We start from the raw sequence: 17177 nt of genomic DNA on the forward strand, positions 1-17177 counted from the left end.
TTAATCAAATATTTCTACTATGAGAGAATAGCGTTAAAAATGTTTATATAATTGATAAAAAAAAATTTTTTTTAACATTTCGATTCTACGATTGTGTTTAACGCATAAAACTAAAAATTTAGCTTAATTTATGTTTAGTTGAAATGGAGATATATATATATATTTTTTTTTTTTATATTATATTAATTTAAAAAAAAAAAAGAAATTAATTGACGATATTTTGTTTATTTATCAAAATTTATTTTTGTTTTTTCTTTTTTTCTTTTTTTAATTTTCCACCTGCATGCCTGCATTGTCGAGAATAAAAATTAAATGCATCCTTAAAAAGTAATCCTATACCCTAAAAGTATTAAAAGCTAAATGAAAAAAATATGTCGCATGAGATTTAAAATATCGTTCACAATTTTCATTAAAATATATTGGAAAAAATATTTTTATTATTATTAATTTTATTATTATAATTAATTTAGCCAGAGAAATAAATTGTAAGACTAAATAAAGTCTTAAAACACTATCATCTAAGGCTATCAGCTTTATTGAAAACTGTACAGCACTTGAGATTGGAACCCGCGACCATTGAATTGTTCATCGAGATCCCTTCCCTACTCGGCCATTCAGGCGGAAAAAATAAATTCAAATATCCTTTCATGAAAGCATTTCATTTTATTGAAATAAGACAATCGATCCTTAAGGCGAAACTAAAAGTACATAAACCGATTTTTTGCCAGTATAAAGGTGAACAAAGAAAAATGAACAACCAATGATAAGAGAATCACATTGAAAGAAACTTTTAAACCCTCCCTCTCTTTCGCGCTGTCAGTCCAGTTCTTCATTACTAATAAGCTTTTTTGAGTTTCGAGAATCATGAAATATTTGAAAATTGTTAGCATATAATATAATTTAAAGGAGAAAGAGTTCAAAGAGCTCCCACTAGAGCGATAATGGAGTCAAAATTTAATGTCTATTTTGAGAATAATTTACTTATAAATACGATTTAAGCGCATTTTTGTTATAGATCGCGGTATCCTCTTAACGGAGGAGAAGCATTAACTTATTATACCCATCATCGAAGGATGAGGGGTACATTCATTTTGTGAACACGTTTGCAACGCCCAGAAAAAAGCACCAGAGAGCCCACAACGTATCTTCATTCTTGATCAGCATTAAAACCTAAATTGGTTTAAGCATGTCCGTCTGTCCGTCTGTGTAATGTCTATTGTAAAACTTCTCCTGGAAGCTATCGATTTTAAATTTGGCAGAAACATTGGAAGTTCTTGCACGTAGTTCGCTATTGAAAGTGGACGAAATTGGTCGGGGCACACGTCCACACCATCATGTAATGTGAGAGCACCACCTCTGCTTTTCAAAGCGAATGAAAAATTGTTGTTTTACTCATTACTCATAAACTATTGTATATAAACATACAAACATTTGAACGCATATTCTTTGGGCGATCTGGTAGTGCTTCCACAAAACATGGACAAACTTTACTATGCCTATCCAATATTATAGTGTATTACACTTTAATATTTTTCCCAATACTTTTATAATGCGCAGGAACAAGCTTTTAAAAGCCCCATAAAATATACACATTCCGCCTGCTCGTCTGCCCATCTGTCTGTTGTGCGTAACGTTGTAGTATTTGTAGTAAGAATTCTCCCGTTAGCGAATATGAAGATATCCCTTAAAAATTTGCAAAATTTTCGAATTGACCTAAACTTTTCAAAGGACACACCTACAACGCCCACACGCCTCGACGACAAAAACTTTTATTTTGAAAATAGAAAACACATCAACTGCGTCCGCTTCATATTAAAGAGCATGAGAAGTTTGTTCTTTAACTTTTTTTTGAGTAAACGGGGTGGGGTGATGGGTGTAAAAAATTCGGTCCCAACTTGTTTGTTTTCTAAATGAGATGTGATGTTAAGCAGCACGAAGTCTACGTTAGTATTTAATTTAATAACACTTGAGTATAATAGGTTTTCATGTTTCGAATTTAATATTGCGTAACCTTCTATTTAATCAATGCAAGAAATTATAATTTTTCGTTTGATTTGTTTTAAAATACACTTCATGGAGTTTTTTTTTTTTTTTTTCTTTCTTTTAATTGATGGAGGGCGAATTGACACGTTCATTTTTACATTAAAATTATAGTTGAATATCATCTGATAAAGATCGTGAGTTATAAGGCACAAACATATTTACAAAATGAAGAATTTTCCCAAATGACTACAAAGAAAGAAAGTTATATCCGTGCTTTTAGAATTATTTATTAACTAACTTTTCGTCGCGAAATTTTGACACATAGATAGATATCGTTCGTAGTTGTATTGCCGTAAACCAATGCCTGCAACATACAATGTCGTACATTATATGAAAATTGTATATGGTACACATGAGGATTGACTATGTTGAAGATGGAAGAGAAATAAGAGTCAAACCACTGTAGACCATCGCATATAAACTTAATAGTTAAGCATCAACTGTAAAACGCCATAGGCGAAATTGCATACGAGAACAATTTCTAAACGAAATGTTGCGGAAATGTCTTGATCTACATTCAAGATGCTCTCATCGCTCTCTAATCGGCCAACCAATACTCAAGGTCACGCCATGAATCGGATATGATCTCAATTATGGCAGTTTATGGAAGTTCGCTAAAAATGTTTGTTTTGAAAATTTACACAATTTAATTAACTCTTAACGATAGACGTAAGTAATACTTGCTTTTTGGCACTGAAGTAAGGCGAACAATAAACGATGATAGAAGTTTTGATTGATTTTGCGCTGGTTTTTTAATTGACAACAATCCACGATTACTTTAATTGAGGATTGTTAAAAAAAGACCAAAGTTTACATTTGAATAAAAAAATTAAAATTAATTACATATATCTGAGCAATCAGCCGTTTTCTTTTATTGAGAACAAAAGAAATATAAAAAAAAAAAAAAATGCTAAAAAGCAAAAAGCATAAGAAAAAGTGAATCCTTTCTCTCGCAAAAAAAAAAAAAAAAAAAAACTCAATAAATAAATAATAAAAAAAAATAAATAAAATAAAACAAGAAATTGCAAGGAAAAATTATTTCTCTATTTTTGTTTTTGAAAGTTTTTACTGCATTTTTTTAAATTAAAAATAATAATAGTTTAAAAAATTTTCTTTATCTTTATGATTAGGTTAAAGTGCTTTAGATAATGCTTACTTTTTGGTTACTATCTACAGCGGGAACAAGGGCTCACATTTGATTTGATTATACAGAAGTTGTGTTCCAAAATGAACTCAAATCATTTTCTACAGTAAACGCGAACATAGGCAAACCGAGACCTGCATTAAATGTCACAGCTTTTATAATAAATTAAAAGCATTGTAAGATAAAAAAAAAGCAAATAAAAAAAAAAAAAAATACAAAAAAATAATAAAAGAATAATAATATAAAATGCATTTTATTATTATATTATGTATTTAAATTGTCGACTCATTTTGGAACACGATTTTTTCTTTTTAAATAATAAACAAATATTCTAAGAGGATTCGGTTTTGTTTTGTTTTTTGTTGTTTTCTTTTTTTTTCTCGTCAAAAAGCCAGACAATTTATATAAAACTGCTAAATTCACGTACGTACACAGATGTTTAGATACATATGTATTTTATAATTAGCTTATAGATAAATATATACAGAATTATATATTAGATGAAATCTAAAAAGAAAAAAATATATATATAAAACAGTTATTTAACAACAGAAAAAAAGTTTCTTTTACAAATTTTTTTTCCCCGGAAATTTTTTTTTTTTTTTTTTTTTTTTTTTGGAAAACTTTTGCGTGAAGCCACCGAACAGATTATGCAAAACACCATAGATTTCATTAAATAAAAACCCTTTAAAGGCATTTATAAATTTAAAAAGAAAAAAAAAAAAAAAAAAAGTGCTTACAAATCTAAAGCCTAAATTTTTATCATTTTATTAATTAGAACAGAGATTTTTCGTTTTTAAGATTTCTTCCTTTTATGTAATATGTTTATTTAAATATATGTCCTTGTTTTAGTCTATAGTCTATATATATACATATATATACATATAGACTATATTTTATCATTTTCTCATTTTTATTAGTTTATTTTATTTTGTATATATTTTATTTTATGATAATTATTAATAATTTTATAACCGTAGTGTAATGAATTTATTTATTTTTTTTTCTTTTTTTAAATTTCTTTTCAGTGTAATGGTTCCTTTTTTCTCTCATGTTAATGCAGTAATAAGTTTCCTTTTCATTTTTTCTAGGCTTTTTTCCTCTTCCCTCACAGTTCACTCAAAAATTTAATGCATTTCCAGTTAATTTCTGTGTTAATGACGAAACTTTGTATTTATATATATGTATATGTATATGTGTTTTTGTTTGTTTGTGCATATGTGTGCATATGTACGTGTATGTATGTATATATGTGGGTATGTGTGTATGTGTGTGTATGTGTGTGTGTGTGTGTGTGTGTGTGTGTGTGTGTGTGTGTGTGTGTATGTGCTTCCTGTCTATTTGCTTGCATAAAATTTTCCTTAATTTAAAATTAAAATAGTTTTTACTCTCATTCATCTGCCTCGGGGAACCGACCGCCTTTCAAATTTTTATTACTTAATTTTTTCCTCAATTGTATCATAACATGTTTTTTTTTTTAAAATTTATATTTCAATGTTTTATTGGCTAAAGATCATCAGACATGAATGAATTTTGTGATTTTGATTCTTCTATTCGACGTATTTGCTGACGTAGATACATAATCCTATATAAAATGTAAGATTAATTAAATTGCTTTAGCAAAAAAAAAAAAATGCAATTTTCAATTTACTTTTGCTCCTGCAACGTTGCGGTTATTTCTGTGATTCTAACTAGACTTCTTGCGCACTTCAGTTCAGCTGAAACTTTTGTACATTGTAAATCTCCATATAGATGTGTTTCTTCGGAACATTTCTGGGCCTAAAGGAAGTCAAACAAATAAGAAAACTACATTCGGCCGCGACCGAATCTTTTATACCCATCACCGTTATTTCTATTAAAAAAAAAAACTACATCTCCAGGCTCTATACAGGGGAGCATCATGGCCGATCTTTTTTTTGGTTTTTAGTGTACAAGCGGAAATTTATATCGTACATCTATTACGGTTTATAAGCAACGAGCAGGAAACATCTAAAGCAAAGATGTTTTTAGTTTTTGCTACATAGACGTGTGGATGTTGTAGGCGTGTCTTTCGATCACTTTGGATCATTTTTAATATATTTCACACGATATCTCCATTTTATAGATACTAAGTAGTTTGACAGACGGACACGCTTAAGTGAACTCCGAATTTGAAATTAGCCAAGAATTTCTACTCTTCACCGAGTTTCGATGATTTCGGAAAGTGAAATGAAATTATGGGCGTAGCAAAATTTTTTTTTTATTTTTTTTATATGTACTATAGCATCACTTATAAAATATATTTTCAAATTTTTATAGGTTTATCTGTTGTAGTTTCCGAATAATGAGCAAAAACCCAATTTTTTTTTTTTTTTTTTATTCCCTTTGGAAAACAAGTTCCCCAATTTATACGTGGTTTTGTAAGCGTGGCCTTCGAGCGTTTTAACACATTTTCAATACCAATCTTCTTAGTACAAAAACTTTCAATATTTCTGTCAAATTTTAACGCGATGACTGAATGTTTGCGCCCTGAAGAAGAACAGTTTACACAAAACAGCCATTACACGGACAGATATGCTTAAATCTATTCAGAATTCGATGCTGATCAAAAATATATAAATTCTGTAGGGTATTTGAAGCTCAGCCGTCGATGATAGGTATAAAAGCATAGTCGGTGCGGTGCGGAGAATGAAAATCCACGAATTTTTTTTTTTTTTAAACTTGCCTGTTTCTCCAATTGGTCAGCTGCCCAATTAGTGACATGTGTTATTAAATCAGCTCTAAAATACTTGCTAAGTTTCGTTGATATTTCCGGACCTTGTGAACGTGCTCCAGCTTGTATCGAATTGGAAACGCAACTTTGCAGGGTACTTAACGATGCGGAAGCAGTATTATCCACTAATAAAATTGAATTTAAACAAATATACACTAGCAGAGTAGACATCATGACTTAAATCACTTGATAACTTACATTTCCGTTGCTGTTGATCTAATGATGAATTAGCGCTTATATCTAATTCCTGTGTAGGAGTCGGTGGTCCTTCACCGGGTAAAATGCCCAACGCGTTACCGCCGCTAACGTTAGTTGAATTGTTTGAATTATTAATGCCAGTATGGCCGGGTAATGCATTCAATGCTGATGAGGAACAAAGAGCAGAATTACTTCCCATGACAATGCCGCCGCCACCTACGCCACTATTACTACTAAGGGAATTTAGAGCAATATTAAGGTTACTACTACTGCCGGCACTGTTGTTGGCACTGCTACCACCATCGACAGTCTTGATACCATATTGATTGTTGCTGACATATGAAGGAGCAACGCTACTACCGCCACCGGAGGTAGTTGTGGCAGCTACAATGTTACCCAGACTATTGGTATGTGTTACCGCCGCCATAGAGGCTGTCGCAGTATTATGCGTTAAAGGACTTTTGGCATAACTCATGGGTGACATGCCATGTGAATGAGTTAAATTATACAAAGGAGAATTTAAAGCGTTTTCTCTGCGGAAAGGAAAGAAAAAATATATAAAGTAAATTAAAGTAGGACATGTTTAAATTTTAAATTAGCACAGACCTTAAATTCACAGCTCCAACAGTCGAGGCATGATTTATATTTTCTGTTAGCCCAGAGCCACCACCACCGCCGCCACATCCTGGCATTATGTGGCCATCAACTGTGTTCAAGTGGTGATGCATTTGCTGTTGGCGCAACATTAAGGCGGGATCCTTAGAACTAAGTTTGTTTGGTGGTCCTGGAGCATTGGAATTCAAATGATGATCCACTTGGTTTGTGGAGGCCTAAATCATCATTCAAATAATAGAATTAAACAACAACAACAACAAACAATATTTAATTTTTCTTATGCCACTTACAATGGGCGAACCCGCAGCCATTATATGAGATTGATATTGCAACCCCGTTACAGAGTCCATTTTCCGTTGACTACCGCTCACACCACTATTTGATAACACTCCGGCTGATTGCCCCGATGTTAAATTGACGGAAGCAAGGCCTGTAGCGGGTAACATGGTTGCACCAGCTATGCCGCTTCCTCCACTGTTGCTGCTATTACCATTCGGCGGCACAATAACGGAAGCCGAATAATGCATTGAAGCTGCTGCCGTAGCGGCGGTTACATTTGCGGAGGACACTGAAGATGCGTTAGGGTGTGAAGCCAATCGGGGCAAAGCGTTGGGCAAACCAACCGTAGTTGATGGCAATGTTTGGTCGTTATGTGATTGACCAACAGTACCCATTGTATCATGGGTAGTGGGCGTACCGGTCAACGAGTAACTGGCTTCAGAGGTGGGCGTGGAATCACCCGGACTTATATCCATATCGGCGTTATCGGTCAATCGTCCTAAAGATATGTCATACAAGATCATTTTAGGGATTACAAAATTTATAATAACAATAAATAAGTACCATCCAAACGTCTTCGATGTCCGGGGGGACCGGCGTCGTTATCATAATTCCACCTTAAACGAGAGTTGCCACGAGAACTGGAATGTTTTGTGTAGGCTAAAAACATGATCACATATTACATCTTTTAATATAAAAAAGCGTAATCTTTTCAACGGTCTTACTTGATCTAGAAAAGCGTTCCTCACGCTCACGCTCACGCTCTTTGTCACGGTAGTCTTTTTCGCGATGCTGATCACGTGCTAAATTGCTAAATAAAGGAAAAAGAAAAAGTTCTACAAATCTTTATATTTTACGATGCCGTCCATTATCGCATACCGTTCTCTCTCTATCCATTCCTTTGGTTTCTCCCATTGTGAGACCTCGGTCTTACAATTATAATAATACATTTTACCTAATACGACAACAACGCAATATGCGGAAAATTTGATTATTTGTTTTAAAATTAAACTTTTTCTTTCTCTTACTAACCAGACGAGCTAACATGTTCACTCCAGTCTCCACATCGAGCAACACGTTCGCCACGTTCGCTACGTTCTCCACTATTACCACCACCACTTCCTCGTTCCCGATCACGATCATCACTCCGAGCGCTGCGATCACGTTCGCGTTCACGTTCGCGCTCTCGGTCACGATCCCGCTCTCTAAGTGAATCTCGTTCTCGTTTACTATCTCTTAAATCGCGTTCTCTTTCACGATCCCGATCCCTCTCGCGATCATCCGAACCGGAACGTTTGTCGCCCCCGCTGCTGGAAGTGCAAAGCTTAGCTCCGCTACTGCCGCCGCTACCAGCACCTCGCCTATCAATCCTATCATGATTGGAGCGATGCGAATCAGAATCGCGATCACCACCGCGACGATCCCGTTTATCTGAAATTTCTTCAAAATTAACATCATTTCATAAATGAAAAACTTGCATATTAATCACCTGAATATTTGTCCTTTTTATATATATCGCGATCACGATCTCTCATTTTCTGTATATAACTGAAACGATCGCCACCACAAAGGCCACCGCCGCCACGATGATCTCCGCGATCGCGTATATCGTGCGAATTGGAGTGACCGCCTCTCGATGATGGCGAATCTATTTCGGGCGACTGTGAGCGATATGAAGAACTATTACCATTATTTAATGCTCCACCGCTACTTCCGCCTCCGCACACACTACCAGCCGGTGAAATGTCGCGGTCGCGGTAATTTGATGAACGATCGCGCTCATAATCACGTTTTGAATTGTATTTGGAACTCTACAAAAAATAAAAAAAAAAAAAAAAAAACACAAAAAACAAACAAAAGAACAGAAATCCAGCAATCAGGTAAATATGTTTTACTTTTTAAATGAGAGAATTAAAAATAAATAAAATCAGGGAAAAGTCCGAAAAATCAACAAATCAACAAATTTTGTAATAAGCCAATTAATTATTTGCAAAATTTAAAAATCGTGGGGGCCCCCCCCCCCCCCCCCCAAAAAAAAACAAAAAAAAAAACAACATGAATTAAATGAAAATGATTTTTTTGAAGACTTGGTTGTCGGTTCCGTTTTAAATGAAAGCAAAATCAAAGATCAAAATAAAAAGATTAATATCAAAAAATGTTTAAAAAAAAAAAAAAATTAAGAAAGAAAGAAAGATTTTAGATAGATATGTATTGCATTGTTGTTTGACGGGACCACTTACATCTACGATATGACAGAGGCCGACAGCAGCAGCATTTTTATTACATTCAGCTGCCAGTGTTGATATATCGAGTGCAATACTATTTGTGGTAGACATAAACTGTTTGGGGAAGCTTCAAAATCTTCCCAGCACTTTGCTTTACTTTAACTTTTCTAAACCGGGTCTTTGGCTTTGTATGATTAAGATGCGCAACAATCTATGAGTACTGTTGTTGATGTTGTTGGCCTGATGTTTTGACTGAGACGACAAGTGAATTTCTAATGCATGACACATTGGATGCGTTGCGTACAAACGAAGGAGGAGAATGAAAGAAAGCGAGAGAGAGAGAGAGAGAGAGAGAGAGAGAGAGTGAGAAAGTGAGAAAGAGAGAGAAAGAGAGAGAAAGAGAGGGAGAGAGAGAAAGAGAGAGAAAGAGAACGTAAAAGAAGGGAGACAGAGAATTTCAAAATCAAATCAAGTGCAATGTCAGTGTGTCTAGTTGTGCTTACAACAATATGCAATAAATCCTGTAGTCGATTATTTAAAACTATATATTAATCCTTTATGCATGGTATCAACATCATTAAAAAGAAAATAAACAAGTAACAAAACACATAGATAAGTTTTTCAAAATATACATATATATATATATATATCTATACGTATGTATGTACACTTTTTTTTCAATATTAAAAGCAAAAAAAAACCATACATTTAATGGCAAATCAAAAAAATATCGAGAATTAGTCAATTAAAGAAACGGTCCGCATTCTTTCGCGTCTTTGCCTAATTTCAGCGCGTTTCATTGAAGACACTCTACTCTGAATACTGAGTACACTATCTATAACAAATCGACATCTTTGAATGACATACACAGCGCTACTCCTGTCGAACATAACTACCCGGAATCCATCAGGCGGCTATTTACACATTAATCAAAGACTAGGGGCTTAAAGTTTGAATTCAACATTAATATGCTACGTAAGTCGGTGATATTCTTCTTTTTGACTATATTTCCACTTGAAATTGAAAAGGTAAGGTTTTCAACTCGCATAGCAAGTTATATACTGTGTCGACAAGATCTTCAAATTGTTGTTCGATTAACAGGGTGATCATTACTGCTCTGCTGGGATTGATTAAAAAAAAAAAAAAGAAAAAAAAATATTATACAATTGAACCGTCGACTTTGAGAAAATTGAAACCCCAAAGGTAACACAATGAGAACATAGAGAGAACTTGGAAAGACATCAAACAAATAGAGGGGGGGGGGGGGGGGGGGGGGGGGCCCTGATGATCGTACCCTTTTTAGAAGCACTTCATTCGCGACAGTTATTTGTGAAATTCAATCTGAAAATCATTCTTGATTGTTTGCTTAGAGCTTGCAGAAAGAAAGAAGCCTTCCTGGCACAGTACGACTATATTACGAGTAAGTAAGCGAAGTAATGAAAAATGTGACTTTCAGTTTAAGGCGGATTTCAGCAAATGCACAATCATAGCATAGTCGCCTTTTAAAGTTGTTGTGTTTGAAATTTACATTAATGTCTGTCGATAAATTCTTCATAGAGTTTTTGTTCTATTTTTCTTTGCAAATTTATTTGTGGGTGAATTGTGAAAATGCTTTCTTCTATCGACATAAGCTTAAGAGTGTATTTGAATGTTATTTGAGATTTCCACACCGAATCTTGAAGTGATTACCAATGAAGATCAAATCGTCTCTGATGTGCATATCTAGGCTTTGAGTTTATGAGAATGTAACTGGGAAAACGAATAATTCCTCCATTTCTATGGCAATGGCGCCTACGTGAGTGCAGTTACTTTGAAAACTTGATTCAGTCTAAATACAAAATACTAATCAAGAATGTGTAGCAATGAAATGGAAGGAAATGCTACTTGCTATAGCCGTATGTAAGCATTCATAAATTCGATTCGAACATCATGGATGCGGCGAATCGCAAGACGGTTTGAATTGAAATTGCTAAAGAGAGACGATGATTCCAATTCGTTCTATAACTCTAAATAACTCTAATTCATTACACACACACACATAGACATAAACGGGCGCGCGCGTGATGAGAGGCAAGTAAATGTAGGAGTGTAGCCGCCAGAAGATTCATTCCAGCATCGTGGATAAGTCCATATCCATAAAAAGATTCCAAGAATTGAATTGACATAAACAAAAGTCTTGCAAAAAAAAAAAAAATTAAAAAAAAAAAACTACTTGTTGCGGGGCGCTGAAATGAAGCATAAACATCAATTAAGTCTGTAAAAACTTAATAGGGTAAAAAAAAAGTTCATCTCTTACTTTCCTGCGGATTCCTTGATTGACTGACTAATTCCTGCTAATTTTCATTCAAAGTGCATACAAGTACATATATAAATGTGTACATATATTATATATATTTATATATATATATATATATATATATATATATATATAAAATAATTTAAGAACAAGCAAAACCATATAACTCTATCAAAATAGTCAAAGGTAAGAGATGTAATTATGAGAGAAAATATAGAAAACAAATTTCGTTATTGAATATAAATGATTCAAATTCAAATTCAAATTGAGTAGTAAGTAGTTCCAGAGAAAATCAAAAATGCTTAATAAACTGTTTATAGATAGATATAGATAGATGTGTATGTATATGATAAAAGAATTATTTTACTCACCTGATAAGGATGGGATTGATGCTTCTCAAAGTAGCTGAAATATAGAAAGGATTAAAGGATTAAAACGTAACGTAATCGTTAATATAGCAAATTAAGAGAGAAAAAGAGACAAAATCGCTTTATATATTATGTCAAATTTTTAATGATGGTATCAAAGGTCTTGCAAAGTATTAAAGCTACTAAATTCTATTCAAAGGATTATTACGACCCCGCTTACTTTGATTTACTTATTAAGTTCTTAGATCATTAGAGAAACTTAATTCGCTTAACTTATAACAGATTTTTCTTTAGAAAAGATTTTCAAAATCTAATAAGACTAAGTGCTTCTGACCTTCCAATCTATATTTTTTGCGAGTCGTAAGACAATTCTATCGCAAGTATTAAAATGCTGACGTTTCGTTATTATTCCCATAACTTTTCCAATATCTTGTTTTTTTTTTAGAATTGATGGTTAAAGGACATCAATCTGTGCACTTCATTATTGATCCAAGCTCCTGCACACAACTCGCTCAATATGACATAATTAAATTCGCTCTAAGGTAAAATCGTGGATACCCATCACTCTGATGAACTGATTATCGAAAATCGAAAGGTTTTCAATGCGTCATGCATTTATTGAAGATTTTGGTTCTACATTCACGTTTCCTTCTCTCAGTTAATCATTTAATGTATTTTCCGGTTCGAAAATGTAAGAAAAAAAACAAAAATTAATAACACAGAAATTTAATTGCATTAAACGGATAGAGAAGAACAGACCAATAAATACAACTCAATGGAACCTTTGCACTAATGTACTAATATATACATTGTATGGACTTCCTAGAGTATATTGATAAATGAAATTATTGATAGTGATAATCGAAAGTAAATTGGAATCACATTGATTCGAATAACCATCATATAGCCGCGAACATATTGGAATCCATCGAGCGCGTTTTCGGGCGCAATGTCAAATTTGTGTTTTTTTGCTGAAGATCGTAATGATCGTTAATAACAAATATATATGTTAAAGTCTTCTGGAATGGATTAAAGCAATTTTTATAATTGCTTCTGCTTTGAGCATCGCATGGTGAATATAGACAAATCGTTTTAATCATATATGTTGTGTGTAAAAATTGTACAAAAATTTCTACTGCGTATCTTTGGGTGTTACAAACAGAATGAAAAAATTATTACATCCCAATCCTTCGATGTTGGGTTTGCTTGCTGCAAAGACCATGATAGTTAATAACGATGACGAGTTTAAGATAATTTCCAAGATTGCTTTTAGGGTAGAATAATCAATGTATTTTAATATTTTAGAGTCCTCAAGAGGTTTCTGTAGTGCAACTAAATATTACTTAAGGGCATCAACCAAAATCTGACCAAAAAGCAGCAATACTGCGAACCACCTAGGATTTCGTCAGTGCTTAATTAGGCCACCGAACTTTGTCCCTTAATCGAGTCCTTTAATAGGATCATAGGCCTTTTTCATAGGATTCGCAACCGCTTCTCCTGGAATTGCCTGTATATCGTATGACACGCTACCGCGACTAGTCATCCTTAAAACGTACTGAACAAACTACCAGCAGGGTCCTTTCCTGCCGTGCCTGATGTTTTCACGTTTAATTGAAACGTACCCTAACACTTTTCTCCCCTCCCGTCCTTCTCTACCCATAAAACTTTCGGACCACCATCTTGCCTGCGTACATTAGGTACAACGCGACATTTTTGAGCGCAAAAAGATTCTTTACAATTAATATACATATAATAAGAAGTTAAATTCTGGCTTGCTTTCCGTTAGATAAACTTATCATAACCAGTAATTTGTATAACACTTTATAATATGATAGACGTTTACTATGGAAAAACCAGAATAGACTACCATTTCTCATTGTAAAGTAGATTTTTTTTGTAGATTAAGTAGATCTTAACAATGGCTTGTAACCGATCAATGTAATTTCCCCATTCATTTGTCGACAAGTATATGTAGGTCCGTATCATTATTCAAATCATCATCTCCTTTTTATTATTAAATTGCTGCTCTACATATCGTTTTAAGGTATCTTTAAAAAAAAATAATAATAATTTAGTTTTGCTTTACTGTGGAAAGAAATTGATTAAAAATAATATATAGATACAAAAAACTATTATTCTGCTCGACTTTAGAGTTAAACTAGAGGCTACACTTTGAACTGTTCACTCTTATTGCACGAATTTGCTTTTTGCTGTGTTTTCAAGCTGTCACTATATTCTTGTAAAGATTTAAGGCACTGCGATATATAGTTACCGCCACATTTATGCGAAATTGATGGAACATGAACTGGGCGCGAACTGCACGGAACGGTAACAACTTTGCTGAGATAACTAAATTTAACTTAAACGATTACTGAAATTATGTATCAACAATCGGATATTGAATGTTGAAGTGGTTGCATCGGGCAATAACGCAATGGTGCACAAAAATAATTTATGTTTACGTTGCACATTACCAGGAACCGAGGAAACTATTAAAATCTTTTAACAATTGCTCTTATGGATTATGAATAGAATAAAAGAAAAAAAAAACACAAAAATTCCTTTAATAATCCATCTTTCTACACTGTTTCCTCTTCTTCAATTTTATAGTACCGTAGGCTCTCTGCTTGTTTATATCCCACCAGAGTAACAGAGCCCTCTTCAGTAACAGCGCTGTCATGGTGGAAAGTTGAAAAACAAAGCATAAATGACAAGAATGTCAAATAAATGCCAAAAAAATAGGAAATTTTTTTCTTTCTTTTTTTTTCGTTAAAAATTATTTTAATGCGGATGCTTGATCGAATTTTACGAACCGAAAAATTGGAAAAAAAAACAGAATTAAAAAAGTTACCCATCATTCATGCGTTGCGGTTTTCTAGCATGCATTACCATCAATGCAAAGTTATTGCCACGATTTCCTCAACGTTAACGTCGTCCCACGATGTTGCTGCTGCCGCTGCTCTTGTTTAGTCTCTGCTGGTGACAAGTACAATACATAAAATTGATGGTCTGTTCTTTAAGGCCCTATATTTAGACGTCCGTCCTTATTTGAGGTGTAGAGTTTTTTTGCGAAGGAGTCTGCCAACCGTCCTTATCTTGTTACAAATTCTTAAAAAAATTTGCTAGGCTTTTTTCTAAAGTGATGAAGGTTACGGCACACACCCCTTCCTTTGGTTGCGAGTTCTCTTAGTCGAGAAAAGCAAGAATTTCTGTTCTGTTATTTTCTTTTGCTTTTTTCGTATATCTAAGATTGACTGAGAACTCTGGAACGTGATTTCTCTACTTTTTTTTTTTTTTAAGCGAGCGCTGTACAGATTTTCACGTTAATCGGTTTCTAATTGTTCAATTGGGATTTTATTCCCCTTTAGTTAATAATTCTTGAAAATGTATTTAACGCAAATTATTGTTTATATTAAAAGCAATAATTTGCGTATGTTTTTTCGTTATTAATTATTAATATAAAATGTAAAAAATTCTTCCAACAAAAATGAATTAAAATTAGAATATTTTCTTGTCGCCTCTGCACACTTGATGAAAATTTTTTCTTTTCAGGTTGTTTTTGTATTGTGGTGAATTATTTACTGCTGCTGCTGTTAGTAGTGGTGTATATGTGACGCCATTTTGGGACGTAATTACACCAAATTTCTTGAGTAGTTGCCATATCAAAAAAAAAAACAAAGAAAGCAATAAAGAAATATATATTATTTTTCCCACAAAATCATATTTTCACGAATTTAAAATAATAGATTTAGCATATTATACTTTGTAGTGTTTCTTTCGTTTTATTTTTTTAAATTTTTTTTTATACATATTTCCCTCGAATTTATAATAAAGTTTTGCAATTTAAAAGAGTTCCTTAGCTTAGCAAAATACGAAAAAAAATATTTTTAAAAAAATTTTTTGCAAAATTGATTTAGTGTTTTGCTGGGTAAAAAAAGGTGCAATAAAAATAGGTTTTATGAAATTAACGAAGTTTTTTACTCTTTTTCATTCATATATCTGGTCACTCTTTAAGTTGATTTAATATCTTGTGCTTCTTCTTTATTTATTTATTTTCACAATTTTCTTGGAAAAATGGCATAAAGCGCTGATATTGAAAGCTAAACGATCAGGAATATGAATAATTTAAAGAGAAATATAAAGAATTACTTACTTCTAACGGATTCTGAATCGTATTCAGAAGAAGTACACAAGGTTGGCTGAAATGTTGTTGTAGAGTATAATCTATTACGTTTTCTTTCAATTTCAGTTTTGTTTAGAACAAATACAAGACGGCCGCCAAGTCCTTTTGATTACTACAAAACAATTTGCATATACTCCATTAACGCAAGGATCTCAGTTAAGCGGTGAACAATTGCAGCGTTTATTGATAATGTGAGTATTTTTAATTATAAAGTGTTGTTTGTTTTTTTTATTTTATTTTATTTTATTATTTATTTATTTATATTATTTATTTTTTATTTATTTTTACTTTATTTATTTTGTCTTCATTATCAAATTTTAACGATCCTTAACGTTTTTTTATATTTTCATTTTTTTTTTTTTTTTAGGTATTGTCGATCATTAGGTGAGGTTAATCAGAAACTTTTGGAATTATACGAATGGTCATTGCCACACAATTTGGTTGTAGTGGACGTTTGTCATGATGTTTGCGATTCATTTGTCCATAAGATTGCACACTGCATAGCTTGCTTATATGGTTTTTTGCATTCGATGGAAACGCAACAGAGGAAACGATGTAGTTCGAAAACTAGCAAGGAATCGAAAATTTACTGCATATTTTCAATTAAATTTGATGAACAAAACTTCACACGTGAACAAGTAGAAATTTTGAGAAATTTATATTTCTATGAGAATACTAAGTTATTTGAAAGCTTCAATGAAATAAAAGAAAAATTACGCGAAGAAAATTCAAAAGATTAAAAATATTTCTGAACCTTGTTTATTTATTTATTTTCTTTTTCTATTATTATTATTATTATTATTATTATAAATTTAGCCAGAGAATAAATTCCAAGACTAAAGTCTTAAAGCACTAGCATCTAGGGCTATCGGCTTTTTTTTATTAAAAAACTCTACCGCACTTGAGGTTTGAACCCACGACTATTGAGTTGCTAGTCGAGACTCTTGCCTACTCGGTCACTCAGGCGGATTTCTTTTTCTAATTATTTCAGTTAGTCTGGAATCTCAATCAGAATATTTATCAAAAAGATTAAAGTATTAGGAGAACATGTATGGGTGAAATGGAAAATATACA

At 32.9% G+C, this 17177-nt stretch overlaps 2 protein-coding genes across 3 annotated transcripts; one reads left to right on the forward strand and one right to left on the reverse strand.

Annotated features, from left to right (window-relative positions):
• Nucleotides 1-4568: 4568 nt before the first annotated feature.
• On the reverse strand, nucleotides 4569-15388 carry LOC119639509 (WW domain-containing adapter protein with coiled-coil homolog). 2 transcript variants are annotated; one of them, XM_038036942.1, is made up of 13 exons: nucleotides 14772-15388; nucleotides 11924-11957; nucleotides 8521-8842; nucleotides 8064-8462; nucleotides 7911-7986; nucleotides 7757-7842; nucleotides 7596-7691; nucleotides 7043-7530; nucleotides 6744-6967; nucleotides 6138-6670; nucleotides 5892-6064; nucleotides 4839-4966; nucleotides 4569-4772 (listed from the first exon to the last, which is right to left on the reverse strand). In XM_038036942.1, exons 1-13 carry the CDS (start codon nucleotides 14810-14812, stop codon nucleotides 4694-4696), a joined length of 2679 nt encoding a protein of 892 aa, XP_037892870.1. In that variant the 5' UTR covers nucleotides 14813-15388; the 3' UTR covers nucleotides 4569-4693. The 2 variants fall into 2 exon arrangements, with proteins under 2 accessions (XP_037892870.1, XP_037892861.1); XM_038036933.1 differs by lacking the exons at nucleotides 11924-11957; nucleotides 14772-15388 and adding an exon at nucleotides 9272-9382.
• Nucleotides 15389-16036: 648 nt separating this feature from the next.
• LOC119644797 lies at nucleotides 16037-16843 on the forward strand. The gene is made up of 3 exons (XM_038044534.1): nucleotides 16037-16114; nucleotides 16170-16294; nucleotides 16471-16843. Exons 1-3 carry the CDS (start codon nucleotides 16037-16039, stop codon nucleotides 16841-16843), a joined length of 576 nt encoding a protein of 191 aa, XP_037900462.1.
• The last annotated feature ends 334 nt before the right edge of the window (nucleotides 16844-17177 follow it).

Source organism: Glossina fuscipes, unplaced genomic scaffold (genome assembly GCF_014805625.2).
Source record: "Glossina fuscipes isolate IAEA_lab_2018 unplaced genomic scaffold, Yale_Gfus_2 0, whole genome shotgun sequence".
NCBI lineage: Eukaryota > Metazoa > Arthropoda > Insecta > Diptera > Glossinidae > Glossina > Glossina fuscipes.

Bases quoted from the DNA above. Each gene is read 5' to 3' on its own strand.
- LOC119639509 (XM_038036933.1), bottom strand. From the start codon at position 9,367: ATGTCTACCACAAATAGTATTGCACTCGATATATCAACACTGGCAGCT. The intron at 7,531-7,595 runs GTACTTATTTAT...ACATATCTTTAG, and splicing joins ACATCGAAGACGTTTGGATG to GACGATTGACCGATAACGCC. The intron at 4,773-4,838 runs GTAAATTGAAAA...CATTTTATATAG, and splicing joins GCAACGTTGCAGGAGCAAAA to GATTATGTATCTACGTCAGC.
- LOC119644797 (XM_038044534.1), top strand. From the start codon at position 16,037: ATGAATAATTTAAAGAGAAATATAAAGAATTACTTACTTCTAACGGAT. The intron at 16,115-16,169 runs GTTGGCTGAAAT...TTTCAATTTCAG, and splicing joins ATTCAGAAGAAGTACACAAG to TTTTGTTTAGAACAAATACA. The intron at 16,295-16,470 runs GTGAGTATTTTT...TTTTTTTTTTAG, and splicing joins TTGCAGCGTTTATTGATAAT to GTATTGTCGATCATTAGGTG.